Source organism: Schistocerca serialis, chromosome 3 (genome assembly GCF_023864345.2).
Source record: "Schistocerca serialis cubense isolate TAMUIC-IGC-003099 chromosome 3, iqSchSeri2.2, whole genome shotgun sequence".
In the NCBI taxonomy this organism is placed as follows: domain Eukaryota; kingdom Metazoa; phylum Arthropoda; class Insecta; order Orthoptera; family Acrididae; genus Schistocerca; species Schistocerca serialis.
The window spans coordinates 444346135-444369723 of record NC_064640.1 but is presented as its reverse complement, the minus strand read 5'-3'; the positions used below and the strand labels follow the sequence as shown (position 1 = coordinate 444369723).

The 23589-nt window shown below is 39.0% G+C and overlaps 1 protein-coding gene across 1 annotated transcript in view; it reads left to right on the top strand.

Moving 5' to 3' along the window:
* Window positions 1-23589, top strand: part of LOC126470339 (transforming growth factor-beta receptor-associated protein 1-like) — a 176046-nt gene that overhangs the window by 42101 nt on the left and 110356 nt on the right. The window contains exons 4-7 of the mRNA XM_050098127.1: window positions 9393-9578; window positions 11406-11642; window positions 11796-11956; window positions 23401-23539. Coding sequence (XP_049954084.1) covers window positions 9393-9578; window positions 11406-11642; window positions 11796-11956; window positions 23401-23539 — 723 coding nt within the window. The remainder of the gene's footprint in view (window positions 1-9392; window positions 9579-11405; window positions 11643-11795; window positions 11957-23400; window positions 23540-23589) is intronic.

Here is a 23589-nt window from a genome sequence, read left to right as displayed (position 1 = left end):
TGTTCTAGAACTCTTACCAGCTGTGCATGTGATACTCCACCTCGATGTGTAACATCCAGGGAAGTGGTTTATATGTGCCAGTCAGTTGTATGGAATCAGTGCAGTAAGGTGTGGAGCCATCACAGAATGAAGCTGTTATGTTTCAGACATGTCTATACCACACCACAAATGAAGTCACCTGATTTGTTAATGTATCAAAGTGAACTGTTCAGTGTGTATGAGGTATGGTGTACCAACTGCAGCAATTTAATGTGGCATAAGACTAGGTGCCTTAAAAAGATCCTAATCATCTGAGAGTGGATAAGAGTGTTACACTTTGCCAGGGACAGTTGGTTTCAAAGCTTATAGGAATTTTTGCTTTAAGTTGATGCATGTCCATCTCAGCTAGTGTCCAAGCTAACTTTGCGAAGGAAACTGCATGCACTGGGCGTTCGGAGTCAGGTACCTTGCAAAAGGCCATTGAGCACTGCGGTACATTAAGCTGTGTGCCTTCAGTGCACAATACAACACAGAAACTGGGTGGTTACTGACTGGGAGCCAGTAGTGTGAAGTGAAGAGTTAAAATTTTGTTCCATTGCAAATGATGCAGGGTGTCAAGTGCATCAGTGGCCCAATAGGCGTGGAAGGTGCAGTTCAGATCGGAGTCAGTTCTGTAATGTTTCTTGGGACCACCCATTCATGTTACCTTGAATATGAACCTGGCTGTTTATTTTAAATTCCTTGACTGCCAAGTGTTATCCTTTCTTGCTCTCAAAGGAAAAGGTAATTATTACTTTCCTGAAACTGTCTGCTGTTTTGACTACATTACAGAAGTTTTGCTGGGAAGCTGTAAGAGCCGTCCATACAGTCCCAATCTCTCATGATGTGATTTCCACATTTTTTGAGCCTTGAAGAAAGACATTTGTAGCCGTAAGTTTGCTTAAGGTGGGGAAGTGTCTCTCTTCGTACAACTGGGGTTCTTTATGCAACTGCAAACATTTTTCCACAAGGCATTAACAGTTGTGTCTCATAGTGGGCTAAATGTTTAAATGGTTATGGTGATTGCTTTCAGAGTAATAAACAATTTACTTACTTTTTTCCATCTGCCTCATTTTTATTTGACTGCCCCTTATACATAAATGCAAATATTAAAAAGAAATGGTAAAATGCCCATGACGGAATATGATATACAATTTACAGAACAGTAGTTAACAATTGTAGGGCGTCAGGTGAAAGATGAAAAAGTAAAAAACGTAATTTTTCAGGAAAGTCTAATAAGCCTTTATTTTTATTGTTATAGTACAAATTTATTTGAAAAGACTCTAATAGTTTACTAACAGGATTCAGTATATCTTTATAATACACATATATGAATGAGGACAGCTCTAGGTACTTTCAGTGTGGATGCACCCTGCAGAACTTCGTGAATGCTATGAGCAGTGGGGTTAATGGGAGGGGCACTACTTGCACATTATGGGTTGAATATTTGTGTCAGCTGTGAAGTGTGTCAGTATGGCTGAGGCAATTGAGACAGCCATTCTAGAGAAGCAGAACACCTAGGTTCGAGTCCAAGTCGGGCATAAATTTTCAACCTTCACCACCCATTTATATCAGTGCCCGTAGGCAGCTGAAGACCTGTTTCTTGTAAAATTGTATCTTTATGGCTACTGTATCACCAGTAGTGTCTGTTCTGTTGGACATGCCGGGCAGAGCAAACACCACATTTCAATATATAACTTGAAGTAACTTGCAACTAAAGAGCACTGTTCTCCCCTCAGTCACATACATAATTCTCAACAATACATGGGTACTTAAGTCACTTATGTAATATCTCAAAAATGTGTGGTATTTACAGTATTGATATAATTAATATTTTGTGTTATGTGCATGAAGAAAAATTCATAGAGAATTATTTATGCATGAAAGTGTGCTCAACAGAAAATGTGCATATTTGACATAAATTGTTTCATAGAATGCAAAGTCTTTCAGTGTTAAAGTTTGTAAAATACGAATTATTAACAATTGGTTCTGAAATAATTTTCTATTAAACAATGTCCGCACCTAGTAGCTGAGTGGTCTGCACAACGGAATGTCATATCTAATGGCCCGGGTTCAATTCCTGGCTGGGTTGGAGATTTTCTCCTCTCAGGGACTGGGTGTTGTGTTGTCCTTATCATCGTCATTTCATCCCCATCAACACGCAAGTTGCTGAAGTGGTGTCAACTCGAAAGACTTGCAACAGGTTGCCCGACAGGAGGCCCTAGTCACACAGCATTTCCATTTCCATTTATTAAACAATGTAATTAGGTTGATTACCAATAATTACAAATGTTTCTGCACAAGAATTACATTTTTTAGTTGTGGAAGTTACTTTGTACTTTATGTTATACATTACTAAACAGTCTTGATATTTCTATGCGGATGTGCTGGAACCTTTAAAATGATAATTTTATATGAAAATAATTGCATTACAAAATGGAGTTAATATTCCTTTAAATTTGACAGTTTGTTTTAGCTAAATGTAAACTTGTAGACATTATTAAAAATTATTAAAATTTGAGATTGTGTTGATGACTGTGTGTTTAGAATGAGTCAATATATAATCTACAGTTCTTCCATACAACATTACATAATGAATAATAAATTTGAAATTTGGCATACAGTAGTAAAATACTCAAAATCAAGAAATACATTAAAAGCTGTGTATCACACAGTCCAATATCATATTAAAGGCTGTTATGTTATACAGCATCCATCGCCTTTCACAATTCATGGTGAAGTTAAAGCAAAACTAGATAGATTGTTAAGTATGAGAGTAATATCCTCATTTATTTATTTATTTATTACTTGTAATTAGCCAACATTTGTTGAAATAGACAGTTTTGACATTACATTTGATAGTGCATCTAAAATTGGGAAACTGTGTACATTCAGATTACATTACGTGAGGATAAAGAGTTATTCTCTACATTATAATTCCTTAACATCATAGTTACTCTCTACTACATTCCAATTCCTTAACATCATAGTTACTCTCACTCTCTACTACATTCCAATTCCTTTACATCATAGATACACTTATCAGCTAACAATTTGTGCAGCTGCTTCTTGAAGGCATCACCTTGTAGGTCTTTCAGTGATGGTGGTAACTTGTTATATAATTTTAATCCTGTTTGCTTAAAGCTGCTTTGGACCTTAGACAGCCTAGTAAAGTCTACATCAAGATTGTTTTTATATCTGGTATCATGTGAATGAACATCTGTTCTGGAAGGTAAGGTATGTATTTGTTTTTTTTTATGGAAAGAAGACATGTTTTTATATACATAGAATGTAATGTTAAGATGTTAAGTTCCTTAAAGTGCTTTCGACATGATTCTTGGCTTTTTGTTGTCTAGCCAATGAGCAACACCCATGGTAGTATCTTAAGAAGCCAAATGGATCACTTTGAATTTGTGACCACTTCAAGTCTTCCATTAATACTCAAGCTAATGTAGGTATTTATCTAATTGCTTGGACAGAGTATTTGTTGACAAAATTAGCTGGGGGCCCTTCTTTCTCCAAGACAGATCTCACTTATGCCTATTTACAATTACCTGTAGATGAGCAGACAAGACTGTTTTTAGTGATTAAAACACAATTTTGCAGGTATTTTTATAAGAGGCTTCCATTTGGGTTGCAAGTGCCCCGCAATATTTCAGAGATATCTTGAACAACTCATCTGAGGTATCCCTAATTGTGTTAATGATTTAAATGGCTTGTTAATTACTGTGGCCACTTGGGAGAAGCCTCACCAAAACCTGTGAATGTTGTTTGAGCACCTTCTGGTCTATTGTATGCATTGTTGCCCCTTTGAGCCAAGTGTAGAGTACCTAGAACATACTTTTGGTAAAGAAGGGCTCATACCCACACAGGATCATCTGGATGCAATCAATAACTTAACAGCTCCAAAATAACTCAACTGCCATTATTCATAGGTAGAGTTCATTATTATGCAAAATTCATTCCCTTCATGGCCCAGATATAACTGCTTAACCAATTGTGTATAATAAAAAAAAAAAAAGGAATAAATTAAATTCGTGTGGTCATAGGTGTGTGAGGAAGCTTTCTTACAATTTAAAAAGTGCCTTAAGTCTGCCCCCTGATGTCGGGAGCGATGTTCAATCCAGGCAAATTCTCAACACTTTGCACTGATGACTCAAATTTTTTCATTGCTACAGTGCTGTCCCATAAAAATGCCAATGGCATAGGAAAGCACATTGACTTTGCATCTAAAACATTAAATGTGGCACAGTGAAACTATTCGCAAATCAAGAAACGGCATTGGCTATTGTATACAGCATCAAGAAGTTTCAGGTCTCTCTCTGTGGTACCAAGTTTCACCTAATCTCTGATCACAAGCCCTTCATTTCACTATTTGGCCCCCACTTAAAACTTCGTGATAAGATGCCACAGCAGGTACAATGGTGGGTGTTACTCCATAGTAACTTTAACTACAAGATCCATTATAGGCCTACCACATAGTGTTCAAACATGGACACTTTCCTTCTCGTATTGTGGCCCTTATACAGAGTTTGACAGGCACAAAGCCAATCAGCAACACACCCTTGATGAATTCCGAATTACGGTGTGTAAAGTAGCAACAGAATCAGTCCACAATCTACTGCTCTGCAAGATGTCTGCTGTACAGATGGATGAAATGCGACTGATGGGGCTATATTGTCCGCCATGGATGAATCTGAACGATGGATGTTAATTCCACTCATTCTCCGCTCCCATGTACTGAAGCTGCTCCACACTGCACAATGGATAACGTGCAGAATGAAATTAATATTGCAACATTGTGTCTGCTGGTCCGGTGTTGACATCACCATAGAACATATGGCCGGAAACTGCCAGACCTACTCCCACAACCAATTAGCTCTGCTGCAGCATGTCAGCCTTCAACCATGCTCTTACTACCCCTGACAAAGAGTGCCTTTTTTTTTTGCCAGACCGTTGCAAGGTGCAAGGAGAAATATGGTTGCTAGTTGTTGGTACCCTCTCTAACTTCCCATATGTGACACAGATGGCTATTGCTACCATCACCACCACTGCTGCTGCTGCCACCGCCCTCTCCCCCCCCCCCCCCCCCTTCCCCACCACCACCCTGGCAGCTACCATCTGTGCCATGTTCATCATATTTGCATTACAGAAGACATGTTCCACCATGGTTTCTGACAATGGCCCTCAGTTCAAGGGTTCTGTGTTTCAGGATTTTTGTTAAGGTGATGTGTCTCTACACCTGACCACCACCTTCCCATCCAGTATCCAGTCCAGAAGGTGAACTGATGGTCAGAACCTTCAAGCCATCCTGCAACATCTTTGATCTGCTGCACCTGGCTCAGCAGGCCCAACACTGTTACACTCCCCCTTTCCCCCTCAGTAGGTGATCGGGCATGTCTCGCACAACCATGCCCAGAACAAACCTCCCCAACAGCTTACTTACCTCTGTTACAACCTTTCCCCTCATTTTAAGTGTTGATAAGGAGTTGACAATGACCATTGATGGGACCTGTTGGGGAAGGAATGCCGTCCACCCCCTAAGCCACTTACAGCTCTCACCAGCAGCATAGGCTCCTCACGAAACATCTGGGGGAGGTTGAGCATTCTCAGACTGAGGTACTCATGGAGGCTGAACCTTTGTTCTCATCTGAATTACGTCTGGCACCCTGCAAGCAGGATCGAGCAGCACTCTGGAAACCATCGATTTGCTGGCATTTCCACAGGCAACACCGTCATCCGACCCATCCGATTGCGATGAGGAAATGACATGGGTGCCTTTTTTGGGGAATCCAGTGTGAAGTTGGCTCAGGCTAGCTTTCCGGCCCCATGTGCTAACTAAACCGGGTGAAGCGTTTGGTATCTAACAGTGATTCAGAGTCCCTGCCCAGCCCAAATATCGATATGAAAGAGACCATGGAGATACTTGTGCTTCGTACCATAGCTGCAGCTTACTTCCACTGAGGGCACCATTTCCACCATGTGTATATCATGTGGGCTCATCCATTTATGTGACATAGTCTAATAATGCTGTGCCCCACACTTGTGTGCCAGTTTTCGCATTTCTCTGAAGCCTTCAGTATGCACCAATACAGTAACTGACCTTCCCTTTGTTTACATTTTTCGAATCGGATCACTCCCTCAGCTTTTCCTTTTTTTTTTCCCCTCCCACACTTATGATGACTTGTGCTATGCTGTGGACTGTGCTTCTGGCTGGCCACTCACTTTGGGAGCTCTGCTGTCATCAACATACAGGGTGAATCATAATTAATGGCATAAATGCATAGAGTTGAAAGTACACAATAGTAGAAGCAAAAAAGTCTCAATAAACATAGGGTCAAAAATGCATACCTTAAGAGCTACGAGCAATTTTTCATCTTCGATCCTGTGAAGCAAATCTCTTCTACTGCGGGCTCTTTGCTTTCCATATGTTGGGAAATAGTAGTATGAACCAAAACAAGAAAAAAGTGCCCAGCAAACATTTGCTCTAAAATGCATATCTTAAGCGCTATGAGCACGTGCTCATCTTCGCTACTTGGAAACAGATCTCTTTTAATGAAAAATTGCTCATAATTTTTAAGGTATGCACTTTAGAGCAAATGTTTATTGGGATTTTTTTCTCGTTTTGGTCCATACTACTACTCCCCAACATGTGGAATGCAAAGAGCTTGCAGTAGAAGAGATTTGCTTCACAGTATCGAAGACGAAAAATTGCTTGTATCTCTTAAGGTATGCATTTTTGACCCTATGTTTACTGAGACTTTTTGCTTCTAGTATTGTGTACTTTCAACTGTATGTGTTTGTACCATTAATTATGATACACCCTGTATAAGTCATATGTTTGGTCCCTGTCTCTGCATCACCACCAGTGCAGGTTAACATAAACTGTGTTACCAAGAGAGGTGGCGCAGTGGCTAGCACACTGGACTTGCATTCGGGAGGATGATGGTTCAATCCCACGTTCGGCTATCCTGATTAGGTTTTCTGTGGTTTCCCTAAATTGTCCCAGGCGAATTCTCTTTTTGTAGTCTCTTATTGTTGCATACACAGTGTGGCTGTAAAATAATGTGACTGATGCCGTCACAGAGTAAGTACACATGTGCCAAAGATGAAGACCAATAGCTGTGAAGCCTTATCAGTCAAATGCAGTATCTCTGGTGTCTGTAGACAGATCACTGTGGCAGTGGCCTTCATCTGTGTAAGAGCTGCTGTTATTTTTTGCCAGAAAAATGGCAAGTGTAATAATAGAGCAACAAATTGTCAATAAGTTTCACGTGAAACTTGGAAAAACTGCTACCGAAACCTATCTGTTACTAAAAGATGTGTAGGGCAAAAACTATTTATCCCATACGTGACTTTTTGAGTGGTTTAGCATTTCCAAGATGGCCGAGAAGATGTTGAAGATGACTCCTGCATGGGATGCCCTTCAGCATCCAAAACAGATGGAAATATCAGAAAAGTGGGTAATCTGAGTCATCTGACAATTGGTTAAGTATTCGGTTGATTGCTGAAACTGTAGGACTTGACAAAAAATGCATAGGGCAAATTTTACATGACAGGTTTAACATGAGAAACATTTGTGCGAAACTGGTGCCAAAAATTCTCATCATTGAACAAAGAAAAGCTTATGAAAATGTTTGTACTGACTCCCTGAATACCACTGAAAATGATCCTGATTTCTTCAGAATAGTAGTAACATTTGTAACATGTGATGAATCTTGGTTTTTCACCTATGGTCCAGAACCCAAGCACCAATCCATGCATTGGAAGGTCCCAACTTTATTAAACGATGATGATTGTTTTTTTTTTTTTCATTATTTGTGGAATTGTCTCTTCACTGGGTTCCTGAAGGTCAAACTAATAATCAACATTACTGCCTTGAGGTTCTTGCTCAATCCGTGAGGGGGGGGGGGGGGGGGAGGAGGAGGGGGGAGAAACCTGAACTGTGGAAGAACAAGTGCTGCATTTTTCAGTTCAGAGGTTTCTAGCGAAGTAAAACATCCCAGTGTTGGACCACCCACCTTATTCACCTGACCTAGCACCATGTGATTTTATCTATTTCCCTAGGGCAAAAAACAAGATTTCAGTCTGTTGAAGTAGTGAAAGAAAACGCAGGACAAGTCATCAAGACTTCCAGCACTGTTTCCATCAATGGAAAATTTGTATGGAGCATTGTAGGGATGGAAGAGGGGAGAGGGGGTGTATATTGAGGGTGATTATAACTAAATATGTGTGTTTTTTAAATAAAATGTTTTGCACCAACAGTTCCCTTATTTTATAGCCACATATCATATACTCATCTCTTAACCACCCTGCGCGCGCGCGCGCGCGCGCGCTCGCACACACACACACACACACACACACACACACACACACACACACACACACTCTCTCACTCTGAATGAACCATAGACAAACCAATTTCCGAAAGATTTGTTATTTTACTCATTCCAAATCTCACAGACAGTGAAAATTTCTCGCTTTGATGCTGGTGAGTTGTACTTGCACTTGCTTTTGTGCTTCCATTTCATTTTTATGACACTTCATTGATGGAATGTGTGCAGGCACTGAGCTATTGGGCCATGTATTACAGGGTGTTGCTGGGGCTACAAGTATGTAGCATCCCTGCAATATCAATCACTTATTGCTGAGTCATTGTTCTGCAACCTTTGCGTTTGGATTAATTTGGGACATTCTTTGTGAATGTTGTGATTAGTGTATTTACAATATTTTCATGTAATTCTTGATAATAGGTTTGGGTTGTTTGGGGAAGGAGACCAGACAGCGAGGTCATCAGTCTCATCGGATTAGGGAAGGATGGGGAAGGAAGTCGGCCGTGCCCTTTCAGAGGAACCATCCCGGCATTTGCCTGGACTGATTTAGGGAAATCACGGAAAACCTAAATCAGAATGGCCAGACGCGGGATTGAACCGTCGTCCTCCCAAATGCGAGTCCAGTTTGATAATAGGAAATAATTGATAGAAATGATGTGAAATAAATTGATTTGTTTTGTGACATGTAAGAACCAATACCAGAAACTTTCATAAATAGATACGTTGCAAATGTTAGCGTTATTGCCATTTACTTGGCTCTCTTATTTTATTTCTCCTTTTCCTTCAATTTTGAGCCTTCACATCATTTTATTTGCTGTAATGGCCAGCCACAATAAAATGGCATATTAAAACTTATTTGTTTTAGTCTTTGTATGATAGGTATTTAAAGTTTCAAAGAGTGGTATTGCACGTAGGTTGGAATTTATATGTAAATTTTGTTAACAGTGAACACCTGTGATTCAGTGTGCCTTAAATCTTCATTCAAAATTGCTTTTGTATGTACTCCATTATTGATAGTAAATGTGGTTTTCTTGATTTCAGAGGAAGCCAATACATTGCATTAAATCACTATCAGCAATAAATAGACTGCTTGTTCAATGTGATACCTCTCTGCTACTTTTTAATGTTCCTGAATTGGATATCATTGGCAATGGGCCAAGGATTCGAAGTGTAACAACATTTTGTATGAACCAGAACCCAACATCTTGTCCATTTCCACTGGTACAGGTATGTTTTAGTCTATACTACTTGAAACTGATATCAAAGTTAACTGAATGTGCATTGGGAATATTTAAGTATTTCAAAGAATTCCTGTGAACCAGACCCAAGCCAGTTAGCTTGGCACACTAACTGTTATTGCTGGTGTTCTAGAAATGTGTTTGAAATTTATAGAGAACTATTTGGTCAAGCTGTTGTTTTTTTCTTCTTTCTTCTTCCATTTGCTTCATTTTTATACACTGCAAGCATAATTTGTTTCTTTGCATATGTGATCATTTTAATAAAAGCTTTAATTGGCAGCAAAGAGTAGTGAATAAAATAGATTTGAGTTAAAAGTTTCAGAAGCAATCAGCTCTTGGTATGGTTACTACAACTGTTCAAAATGGAAAATTAACTTTGAATTGGGGCCACAATAGTGGTAGAGAATGTGCTAAAAATAGATTGGAAAAAATTGTAACTGTGCCAAGATGACAACTTAGTTGACTCTAAGCTTTTTATGTTTAGTATCTCATTCAGTTCGGAAGAGTTAAATGGTAACATGCAAAAACTATTCATAATTATTAGTGGTAATAGCAACAATATAGTGATTGGAATGGATAGGTTATTAATGTCAAAAGTATGTAGTAGTGAGAGCATTAATTCCAAATAGAATATACACTGAAGCACCAAAGAAACTGGTATAGGCATGCATAGTCAAATACAGATACATGTAAACAGGCAGAATACGGCACTGCTGTCGGCAACACCTATATGAAACAACAAGTGTCCGGCACAGTTGTTAGATTGGTTACTGCTGATACAATATCAGGTTATCAAGATTTAAGGGAGTTTGATTGTGATGTCATAGTCAGCGCATGAGCGATGGGACACAGCATCTCTGAGGTAGCGATGAAGAGGGGATTTTCCCATATAACCATTTCACGCGTGTACTGTGAATATCAGGAATCTGGTAAAAGAAGTGCAACTCTTCTGCAAATTGCTGCAGATTTCAATGCTGGGCCATCAACAAGTGTCAGCATGCGAAGCATTCAACGAAGCATCATCGATATGGGCTTTCAGAGCTTGATGACTGCATAACACAAAACTTTACGCCTTACCTGGGGCCGTCAACACTGATATTAGACTGTTGATGACTGGAAACATGTTGCCTGGTCGGACGAGTATCATTTCAAATTGTATCGAGCAGATGAACATGTACGGGTATGGAGACAACCTCATGAATCCATGGACCCTGCATGTCAACAGGGGACTGCTCAAGCTGGTGGAGGCTCTGTAATGGTTGGAGCGTGTGCAGTTGAAGTGGTATGGGACCTCTGATATCTCTAGATATGACTCTGCAGGTGACATGTACGTAAGCACCCTGTCCGATCACCTGCATTCATTCGTGTCCAATGTGCATTCCGACGTACTTGGGCAATTCCAGAAAGACAATGCAACACCCCACACGTCCAGAATTTCTGCAGAGTGGTGCCAGGAACACTCTTCTGAGTTTAAACTCTTCCGGTGGCCACCAAACCCCCCTGACATGATCATTATTGAGCATACCTGGGATGGTTTACAATGTGCTGTTCAGAAGAGATCTCCACCCCCTCATACGCTTACAGATTTATGGACAGCTGTGCGGGATTCATGGTGTCAGTTTGCTCTGGTACTACTTCAGACATAAGTCAGGTCCTTGCCATGTCATGTTGCAGTACTTCTGCGAACTCGCAGGGGCCCTATGCCACATTAGGCAGGTGTACCAGTTTCTTTGGCTCTTCAGTGAATATCAGAAAGGTATGCTGTTGTGCTGTTGAATGGGGTACATATACTACAGTTTTCCTTAATTGTCGACAGATGTGTGTGGCACGAAAACGCCAGTTGCAGGTTTTCAACTTGGCAGATGACAGGCTGGCTCTTGTGAAAGAGATAAATGTATCTGAACCAGTGCAAAAGATGGCAATGATTGGTCCATACATATGTACAGCTCTGCAGAGTCAGTATTTGTTGTATAACTTTGAGACAAATGATATGCAGCAACTGTTCACATATGGTGGAGATAATTTTCTTCCACTTATTTGCTCAATATCACAGGTAATACACTTAACAATAATTTCTGAAATCTCAAATGTTTTGTCAAGTAGAAATTATCTTACACCCAGTAGCTATTATTTGTATTTGTATAAAATTTGGTATGTTCTACATCGCTTGGTTTCAAATTTTTGTAGTTATGATTTCTTTCTGTAGGATGAATTTCTTGTTAGTGCACGTGAGGACTTAGGAATGTTTGTGACGACTAAAGGTATGTCAGAACGTCCTCCCGTGAGATGGCCATGCCCTCCTATTTCTCTGACATACTATCATCCTTACATTCTTGGCTTGAATGAGGAAGTGATTGTCGTATATAGGTACGTAAATGCTGAAGAACTAAAGTGTGTTTTTATGTAAATCATATGTAAAAGAATTTCATGTATAATTTTAATAACTGCTTTATTTATTTAATATTAAGAGCTTTTGTCTTGTGGTGAGACAGTAAAGACGACCAAAGAAGAGTAAACTTTTAATTTGCATTGAGATTAACTATTTTAACCCTTTTGTTTCCATTATGTAAGATATCTTCAGTTTCATTTTTTTAGCATCTGAAGAGAGTGATAATTTGCAGCACCTTGAAGAATGTCTTGATACAGATTTTCAGAGGGAACTCAAAGAGGTCTTTAAACTGAACTGAAGCAAAATTTTTGATAACTAGGCATACAGTGACAAGCTCTGACATGTTGCTTCATATCCACTGTTTCACTTAAGGTTGCATGTCCAATACTGCTGCTGTATCTTTTAATGTGTATAGAAATTTAAAATTATTGAAAGCATGTTAACAGAAAAGTGAGAGAGCTATCAATCAAACGAGAAGAAGAAAGGATCACTCATCTGACTTTGAAGTTATAAGAGATGGAAGGGAGAACTGAGTGGGATCTTATTGATGGACTATGCAAGTATTTGCCTGTAGTGATTTAAGGAACCTGCAAAAAATTTAATTCAGGGTAGTTCTTATGGGGATTTAATCTTCCCTCCTTCCAAATCTTACTCTAGTAGCTTAACCACCTCTTCATCTTGTTCCCTTGGACAAATGAAGATAATTTCAAGTTGTCTAGAATTTCTTCATGAAATTATGGTATTATCAGTATCAGCAAAAGATAGGAAAAAACATTTTTTGATATCATATAGTCCAAATTTTTACTATGTAATTGTTCTTTGTAAGAGATAAATTGAAAACAATTTACAGTGCAACATAAAATCCTCAACAAACAGTATGTTTGTCTCTCTGTCATTCTAACTAACCAATAGACCATAGCTTCCACAAAGATTTACAGTAACCAGCAACAGGCTGTAAAATTTCTCCAGTTCATTGTTGTTTAGTGTAGTAATGCTGCAAGAAAACCCAGAAATATGAAACACTTTGTAGAGGGTGGTTAGTTATGCTTAATTGTTCCATAGATAATATACATTATAAATGTGTTATTGGAAAAAATGGAAATGCCAGTATAACTTCTATGTTGTTATGAAGCTGAACAGGTGGAGAAAATGCTATATTGTAGATAGTTTGTGAACAAGCATGATGCAGTAATTTAGATGATTAGTGCAATGTTACACTTTTTTACACTCATGAAACTAATTAGGGGTCATTCTTAGTAGCTAGATTGTTTTCCTGAAGTGTATCATTACAGTTGAGCTTCTAAACAATTGCATTGTTTAAAACTAAACTAATTTGGGAGGATGATGGTACAGATCTGTGATTAGCAATTTTGTAGAGAGGAGTATTTATCCCACTAAGAATATTGCTGCCAGCTGTGCTGCATGCTTTGTAGAGTAATGGTGCTGCAGATAACCAGTTCAGATGTGACCACCAGCAAATATTTGTTATTTAGTATTTATCATTTCTGTACGGTTTTCAAAATTTCTTGTTGTTGTTGTTGTTGTTGTTGTTGTTGTGGTCTTCAGTCCTGAGACTGGTTTGATGCAGCTCTTCATGCTACTCTATCCTGTGCAAGCTTTTTCATCTCCCAGTACCTACTGCAACCTACATCCTTCTGAATCTGCTTAGTGTATTCATCTCTTGGTCTCCCTCTACGATTTTTACCCTCCACGCTGCCCTCCAATACTAAATTGGTGATCCCTTGATGCCTCAGAACATGTCCTACCAACCGATCCCTTCTTCTGGTCAAGTTGCGCCACAAACTTCTCTTCTCCCCAATCCTATTCAATACTTCCTCATTAGTTATGTGATCTACCCATCTAATCTTCAGCATTCTTCTGTAGCACCACATTTCAAAAGCTTCTATTCTCTTCTTGTCCAAACTATTTATCGTCCATGTTTCACTTCCATACATGGCTACACTCCATACAAATACTTTCAGAAATGACTTCCTGACACTTAAATCAATACTGGATGTTAACAAATTTCTCTTCTTCAGAAACGCTTTCCTTGCCATTGCCAGCCTACATTTTATATCCTCTCTACTTCGACCATCATCAGTTATTTTGCTCCCCAAATAGCAAAACTCCTTTACTACTTTAAGTGCCTCATTTCCTAATCTAATTCCCTCAGCATCACCCGACTTCATTAGACTACATTCCATTATCCTTGTTTTGCTTTTGTTGATGTTCATCTTATATCTTCCTTTCAAGACACTGTCCATTCCATTCAACTGCTCTTCCAAGTCCTTTGCTGTCTCTGACAGAATTGCAATGTCATCGGCGAACCTCAAAGTTTTTATTTCTTCTCCATGAATTTTAATACCTACTCCGAATTTTTCTTTTGTTTCCTTTACTGCTTGCTCAATATACAGATTGAACAACATCGGGGAGAGGCTACAACCCTGTCTTACTCCCTTCCCAACCACTGCTTCCCTTTCATGTCCCTCGACTCTTATAACTGCCATCTGGTTTCTGTACAAATTGTAAATAGCCTTTCGCTCCCTGTATTTTACCCCTGCCACCTTTAGAATTTGAAAGAGAGTATTCCAGTCAACATTGTCAAAAGCTTTCTCTAAGTCTACAAATGCTAGAAATGTAGGTTTGCCTTTCCTTAATCTTTCTTCCAAGATAAGTCGTAAGGTCAGTATTGCCTCACGTGTTCCAGTGTTTCTACGGAATCCAAACTGATCTTCCCCGAGGTTGGCTTCTACTAGTTTTTCCATTCGTCTGTAAAGAATTCGTGTTAGTATTTTGCAGCTGTGACTTATTAAGCTGATAGTTCGGTAATTTTCACATCTGTCAACACCTGCTTTCTTTGGGATTGGAATTATTATATTCTTCTTGAAGTCTGAGGGTATTTCGCCTGTCTCATACATCTTCCTCACCAGATGGTAGAGTTTTGTCAGGACTGGCTCTCCCACGGCCGTCAGTAGTTCCAATGGAATATTGTCTACTCCGGGGGCTTTGTTTCGACTCAGGTCTTTCAGTGCTCTGTCAAACTCTTCACGCAGTATCATATCTCCCATTTCATCTTCATCTACATCCTCTTCCATTTCCATAATATTGTCCTCAAGTACATCGCCCTTGTATAGACCCTCTATATACTCCTTCCACCTTTCTGCTTTCCCTTCTTTGCTTAGAACTGGGTTTCCATCTGAGCTCTTGATATTCATACAAGTCGTTCTCTTATGTTTTTAAAATTCGTATATTCTGGAATAGTCTACATTTGTATAAATAGCAGCACTTTCCATAAAAAGAGTTCAGTTCTGTTCTGTTTGCACGTTGGTGTCTGCAATAAACATGCTTCAAGTGCAACGTGTTGTACTCAGTTGAGAACACTGGTTTTGGATTTGGGCTTGATTGTTTGGTGGAGGCCCAGGGTACTTCAAAAGTCTTACATCACCATGGCTCCAATTAGACAACATAAAAGCCATCACCTGCATGGACAGGAATTGGAATAAGTGTTTTTTAAATGGTTCATTTGCTGATAAGAGTTAAGTGCCTTTAGTAAAATAGCTTTTTAATGTAGAATAAGCTCTGTTTAATTGCATATGAGGTATTATTTGTGTGGGTGATTGTTGGTCACAGATATGTAAACTGCTCAACTCTCTCAAATTATAATTGCCCAAAGTCATTGAGAGTGCCATGTTCTCCTTACATTTTTCCCAGGAACCATATATTTTGTTTTATGTAGTTAGATATTTGATTGGAGATTACTAATGGTCTGTGCAAGTGCAATGAATGTCTCTTCCATTGCCTCCAGAGTTCTTGCAAATATATCCATATCAGTGTCATAAATGAGAATCTGTACTGCTTAGTAGGTCTCCATCCCTCATAACCTTCTCCAAGGCAACATTAAAAAAGACATGCCAGCACATCTCTTTGCCTTACACCATCTTGTGTATGTGATGGATCAGACATCAATCCTCCCATTCTTATACTACTCTGTACCTCGTTCATTGTAATTCTCACAAGTCATAACAATTATCCAGGAGTTTCTAGTGCAGCCAAAGCACACTACAGTTGCTCTCTGTCTGTGCAATCATATGCTGCCTTGAGTAAATTTTCTCATGAGTAGACCAAAGGAGTGATCTCTTGTACTTGTTTTTTGCAATGTGCTGTGTTGTAGTCAATAAAGAGGCAATGCATTCCAATCCCATATATAACTGTCTTTCCTAAAATTTACTTTAGGGTGAAGATCTGATCTACAGCTGATTTCCCTGGAAGAGATCCACACTGCTGTGTGTCAGTCTTTTTCTAAACAAACAGTCGAACACCATGATAGAGAATGCTTGATATCCGAAGTTCAACACCAAAATTCCTTGATAGTTGCTATGGTCCAGCATATCTCCTTTCTTGTATGCAGGGAATATAATTCCTTGTCTCCATTATTGGAACATTTCATATTGAAATGTCCAGCTTTAGGAGCTTGAAACAGTTCTGCTTGAATATTATCTATTTCGGGTGACTTATTGTTGTTCAGTTTATTCAAAGCAGTTCTCATCTCTTCCAAAGTTGGTGAGCAGGAATTTTATCAGAGTGATTCTTTCCATACACACATTTGAGATCTCTTGGTATCATTCTGGAGTAGAGGAGTTTATCAAAATGTTAGCACAATCTCTTACAGATCTCTTTCCCCACCCCTATTTTATTCTTTACCATGTTAGTTTCCCCACTGAAGGGATTTTGAGCAGGATTTACTGTGCTATAAATTTCTATATCACAATTTTATACCTCAGAAGTTCCAGTTCTTTGAAGTTTCCTTTCATCCTCCCTCTCTCTCTCTCTCTCTCTCTCTCTCTCTCTCTCTCTCTCTCTCTCTCTCTCTCTTTCTTTCTTTCTTTCTTTCGTTCGTTCTCCCTTTGTGGTTGATATATCCTCTTTTCAGTCCTCCATTTTTCTTTATAAACTTCCTCCAGTCCTCTTGTACAGTTTGATTATATGATTATTTTGTACGCCTCATTCTTTTCCACGTGTTGTCTCATGCACAGTATCAAACCATGGGAGATCTTATGCACCTAGTTCACTCGAGCCCTTTCAAGAATTTCCTGGTATTGGTTCCTAATTTAAGATGATTCCAGGGCTGTTATGTTATATTTGTGTTTGTTTATATGGATTCCTTTTGATGGATTGGATGTTCTAGCCCTCGCCCATGCCCATACCAAAAAGTGGTCTGAATCTAAGCTCACCAGCCAAAAAAATCAGTCACCCCTAGAAAAATTATTACAAGAATAATTTAACACTATGCAGTTCTGCCCCTGGAATTCATAATTGCCTTGATTCAATTAGGTTGCAAGTCCACAAGGTTGTGCAGGTATTTCACATCCACATTAAGCAACTCACGGAAGAGTTGATTGTGCAATTCCATCAAATTGCGGAGATGTGGATGTCAGCGTTTTACATACTGTTCCTAGATTCGCCATAGATTTTGTATGGGGCTCGGGTCAGGTGATTTTATAGGCCATTCAGGATGTAATAGGATGGTGCAGTGTTCTCTTCCAGCTTGATGAACTGTGCTGTCATCATCCTTCTGTGTTTGTGTGAGTAATGGCCTCTCATGAAGTGACCAACTCCAAACGTTCATTGCATGCAGTTCCCATCACAATGTTCTCTCACTAACAGGTTCGAATGGACTTTTATTGACAGTCTTCAGCAATTCCTGTTCGTTTGTAAGTGATTTTGATTCACAAGCGGTGAAATGAATCTCCCGACCCTCTCGGTCAGTATCTTTTTCTTACCACAATTCTGACATTGTGTTTCATGGCCACGTGTGCTACACCACTGCTTGTAGACATGTTGAATAGACCACCATGAATCACCAACAAATCCAGTAACTTCACACACCATATGGCCATGGGCACGGTCAAATGCAGTTGCACCTTGTTGCATCCTTGCATTTACCCATGTTTATGTACAGTGTCCACTTGCAACATAAAAGTCTCACTGATTTCTACTGCCTTGTGCTCACATAGAGACAGTGCACATGTGGTTGAGTATGTGACTTCATTGCTGCACCATCTGTAAAAGTTTAATGATTCATCTGTGAGTGCACTCTAGTGTGACTAATTTTTTGTCCAGTGAGCTTACACTTGTGTTTCTGTAGCTCTTCACCTTCAAGAGATCCAACTTGTGCCTTGCATCATTCAAGTCTGACAATTGGTCTGACAGTGGTATGGAGTGGGTCAAGGTGTAATTATTACAATGTTGTTGTCAAGATCACTGTGTGTTGTTTGAATAAATTTTGTTTTGATACAGTGAAACCTCACTAGTTTGGACTAATTGGGGGCAAGTTCCAGACTAAATTATGAAAAGCTTGAATTATACATAGGTTTACTAAAATATTTACCTGAACATTAGTTAGGAATATAACCCACATTGTACGATGGGGTTAAATAAAAACTGGATGAACAAATAAAAACTTGATGAACAATAGGATTAAAAAAATTTAAAGTTGCAATACATATTCAAAGATTATATTACTATATGAGTTAAAAAAATGTGTATCAGCACTTTACTGGAAATTTATATGGTGTGTTAACTGAAGGATGATGATTGCTTTACCAATTATTTGCTGCTGTCATCTGGATCTATAATAATATGGTAAATAGCAGCTAAAGAGGCGCTATTACCTGGTGTTGATGCTATAGCAGTATGTTCAGCCACAATATCTCTTGATAACGGCATAAAGAACACGTACACAGCATTGTCATTGGTTGCAGTTTTGGCTCACATGCCTGTTTTTTTCCCCAACTAGTTTATCTTGTTTTAGTATAAAGTCTGAAGTTTTGATGTGATTTTCTGTAATGTCATAAGAAGTAGACTTGTTAACCCATTAATGCCCATTGTCCTCAGTTGATGACAGTCCATTTTTCTGTCACTATTACAATGTGTGCTACTCCAAACCAACAGTGGGCTTTTGTTGTTGTAAAGCAAGCTTTCTGTCAACAATGGATACCATTGTTATCTCTCTACTACAGTTATTCAGTTGAAGACTGTTAACAGAAGTGGAGCATTTTTGCAGAGCCTGCTGGTTATTTCTATTTCTGTTTTAGTGTCCTGCATCTAAGGTAATGAAAAATCTCACTTTCTGGCTGCTGCATAATTTAATACTGTGAAATGATTTGGTACTTATGAAGGCAAAATAGTTTATTACATTTTGTGTCCCAGTGTATGAAAACTTGCTGTCCTTGTTTGAGGGCACTGGGCATTTCCATGGTAAATGTTAGATTTTTCGGTCTTTTCAGATTTCTTTTCCATGGCTTGCCATGTTTTTTATAACTGTTTTCTGAGGAAATAGGAGCAGAAACACTCACTCTATCTCCAGATGTAGAGGAGCAGACCGATGAGGAAAATATTGAAGATGATCTGTTGGGAAATATGTATTTAAGCGATATTGCAGGTACTACTGAAATTTTACATGAGAGAGACAACAAAGACATTCCTCATGTTTCTTCTAAAAGAGGAAGTTAAATGGCATGATCAGGTTCAGAAATATTCATTTCCTGACTTTGGAGAGAAAGCTTCTTGTTTGTCGCATGAACTGAAAGAAAAGTTGTAAGGTCTGTCACGTGTAGGTTTTTGAAGAACTCTCTGCAGAAGAAATTGTAAGCATGGTTGTAGAGGAAACTGAGGCATATGCTAGGGAATGTAAAAACAAATAAATTTTTCAGTTTTACCTGATGAAATTGGTGCATTTGTTGGGTTCTTGATCTTTACTGGATACCATAAATTGTCCATTGAAAGAGTTTATTGGTCTGAAGAGGACAATCTCGGTGTTCAGATAGTGAAAGATGCAATGACTCATAACAGTTATCTTGAAATGAAATCTGTAATACATTTCAGTTATAATAAAAACGCAAATGAAAACAATAGTGACATATCTTTCAAAATAGAACCATTAGCAGAGGCTCCAGTAAAAAAAAAAATTATCAAAAATGGAGAGCCTTTGAGGAAAATCTGGCAGTTGATGACATGATTGTGAGATACTATTGACATCATCCTATAAAGCAGTTTATCAGACTGAAGACCGCAACAACAACAACAACAACAGACTGAAGCCCATACACTTTGGATATAAACTTTGGGCCTTACGTGGTACTGATAGCTGCTGTTAAAATTACTGACTGTATTGCAGGAAGGACCAGAATGATGATGATGGAAAATCTACCATTAGGTTCCAAAGTAGTTTTGAAAATGTTGTCTATTATTGATGAGCCAAACAGTTATGAGGTGCATTCAAGTTCTAAGGCCTCCGATTTTTTTTCTAATTAACTACTCACCCGAAATCGATGAAACCGGTGTTACTTCTCGACGTAATCGCCCTGCAGACGTACACATTTTTCACAATGCTGACGCCTTGATTCCATGGCAGCAGCGAAGGCTTCTTTAGAAGTCTGTTTTGACCACTGGAAAATCGCTGAGGCAATAGCAGCACGGCTGGTGAATGTGCGGCCACGGAGAGTGTCTTTCATTGTTGGAAAAAGCCAAAAGTCACTAGGAGCCAGGTCAGGTGAGTAGGGAGCATGAGGAATCACTTCAAAGTTGTTATCACAAAGAAACTGTTGCGTAACGTTAGCTCGGTGTGCGGGTGCGTTGTCTTGGTGAAATAGCACATGCGCAGCCCTTCCCGGATGTTTTTGTTGCAGTGCAGGGAGGAATTTGTTCTTCAAAACATTTTTGTAGGATGCACCTGTTACCGTAGTGCCCTTTGGAATGCAATGGGTAAGGATTACGCCCTCGGTGTCCCAGAACATGGACACCATCATTTTTTCAGCACTGGCGGTTACCTGAAATTTTTTTGGTGGCGGTGAATCTGCGTGCTTCCATTGAGCTGACTGACGCTTTGTTTCTGGATTGAAAAATGGCATCCACGTCTCATCCATTGTCACAACCGATGAAAAGAAAGTCCCATTCATGCTGTCGTTGCGCGTCAACATTGCTTGGCAACATGCCACACGGGCAGCATGTGGTCGTCCGTCAGCATTCGTGGCACACACCTGGATGACACTTTTCGCATTTTCAGGTCGTCATGCAGGATTGTGTACACAGAACCCACAGAAATGCCAACTCTGGAGGCGATCTGTTCAACAGTCATTCGGCGATCCCCCAAAACAATTCTCTCCACTTTCTCGATCATGTCGTCAGACCGGCTTGTGCGAGCCCGAGGTTGTTTCGGTTTGTTGTCACACGATGTTCTGCCTTCATTAAACTGTTGCACCCACGAACGCACTTTCGACACATCCATAACTCCATCACCACGTGTCTCCTTCAACGGTCGATGAATTTCAATTGGTTTCACACCACGCAAATTCAGAAAACGAATGATTGCATGCTGTTCAAGTAAGGAAAACGTTGCCATTTTAAGTATTTAAAACAGTTCTCATTCTCGCCGCTGGCGGTAAAATTCCATCTGCCGTACGGTGCTGCCATCTCTGGGATGTATTGACAATGAACGCGGCCTCATTTTAAAACAATGCGCATGTTTCTATCTCTTTCCAGTCCGGAGAAAAAAAATCGGAGGCCTTAGAACTTGAATGCACCTCATACAAAGTATTTTTTGGCAATTACTTTATTAGTCGTAACCTGCTAGTTCAACTGGAGGAACTGGGATTCTGTGCAAGTGGACCTATAAGAGAAAGCAGAACAAATAAGTGCCCCTATCACCAGATAATGTTATGAAAAAGAAAGAAAGGGGACATTTTGAGTTCAGATTTGGCAGAGAGTAGGAAGTTTAGATTATAAAATGGAATGACAACAGGTGTGTTACACTAGCAACTAATTTTGACACTGTGCTTGCTACTGTCAAAGTCCAATGTTGGAAGTTATCCTAAAAAGAAAGGAAAGGTCAGTGTTCTACAACCACATGCATTGAATATATACAAGAATCTCATAGGAGGCATCGATGTTCTTATGTTACAAAATTATCTGTCAGATTCTTGTAGAAACATACCACTTCAGTGCTTGTTAAAAAGTGGTACTGGTGTCTTTTTACAAGGATGCTAAATTTGACTGTTGTGAATGCATACTTGGCTTTCAAAATATGCAATGAAGGAAATTCTCTTTTGGTGAAAGAATTCAGATGACGGATTGTGAGAACATACCTGAAGAAAGGTCTTGAAATGAGGTCAGCTAAGGGAAGACCAACAAAGCTCATCTCATCTTCCAGGGGTAATGTACCAGATCTACAGTATGACCAGAAGCCGCACGTCATCCAGAAGCGTGAAAAGTGAAGACAGTGCCAGTATGAGAACTGCAAAGGAAAGCTGAGAACATATTGTGAGAAGTACAATGTTATGCTCTGTATGGAATGCTTTCCCAAATATCATATCAGGCCTTAATGAAATTTCAGTTTTGGAGAGTAGGTTAAAACTTCCGTAAATGTTACTTATTGTAAAATAAATAATAGTTTTGGAATGTTATTTAAGGTTTATTATTACAAATTTCTTTATCCCTTGTTGTTTTTCGTAGTAAGCAGTGTAATGACAAAACAACTGTCAAGTGCCCAACATCCTCAAATGGGAACGGCCAAAAATTTCACATTTAGGCAACAAGTGAACAAAATTTCTTCATATTTCCATAAACTGAATTGTCAGGATAAAGTTTTCCAGAAATACAGAATATACGTTAACTAAAAATAAATTGGGCACTAATGGGTTAATGCTGAACTCAGTCATAGCACTGTGGGCAGAAGTTTCGGATTGGTTTTTATAAAGCATTCTCAGTTTATCTTCTAAAATTAATGATTTATGTTTCCTCCTAACACTCATGTTGGTTACTGTATTTTAGTGTACAACACTTTAACACACTTTCAAACAATCACAGAAATGGATTTTAACATGACTTGTGTTGTGGGCTTCACCAAGCAAACAGAGCAGTTTTTGACTTTGTGGTTGTGACCATTATTAATGATACTTACATTGCTGTTACTCATTATTGGCCACACATGAAGGAAATGGGAAGGGTGAGGATGCATTCAACATCTTACAACTAATGAGCTAGGTGCAAATTGTGTCAGGTATAGTAAGGCAGTGTTTCACTTCACCTGAAATAGAAAAGTCTTAATTATTGCAAATTCTGAATTAGTGAGGGCTTACTGTTGTAACTGTTATAGCAAAAAGTAAGAACTCTAATTTGGTTTATTGTGTGACACCTTCCCAATCACAGCATGTATGTAGTAAAATGTTACTCAATTACTTATCAGTGACTGAAATAATTTGTTATAAAATTATCTGTCAGATTCTTGTAGAAACAAACTGCATAATCATTTTTATGTAGTAAATTCTAGCAGGAGGCAGATTTAGCCTGTAAATATAAAAACAGCATAATAATAATCCAATTTAGGATCATAGTAAGCAGTTTTTCTTTTTTTTTTACGTTTCAGTATTCTTGATCAACAACAGAAGCAAGTGATACCTTTTAGTGGTGGCAGGACTATTGGTAATTTTGATGGTAGACTCTATGTTAGTTCTGTCACTTCAGTTAATGCCCTAATTGCAATATCATGGGAAGAACAAGTTGAGGTAAGTCATGTTCTGCATAATTTTCTAGTGTGTGCAAGGTTAATATTTGC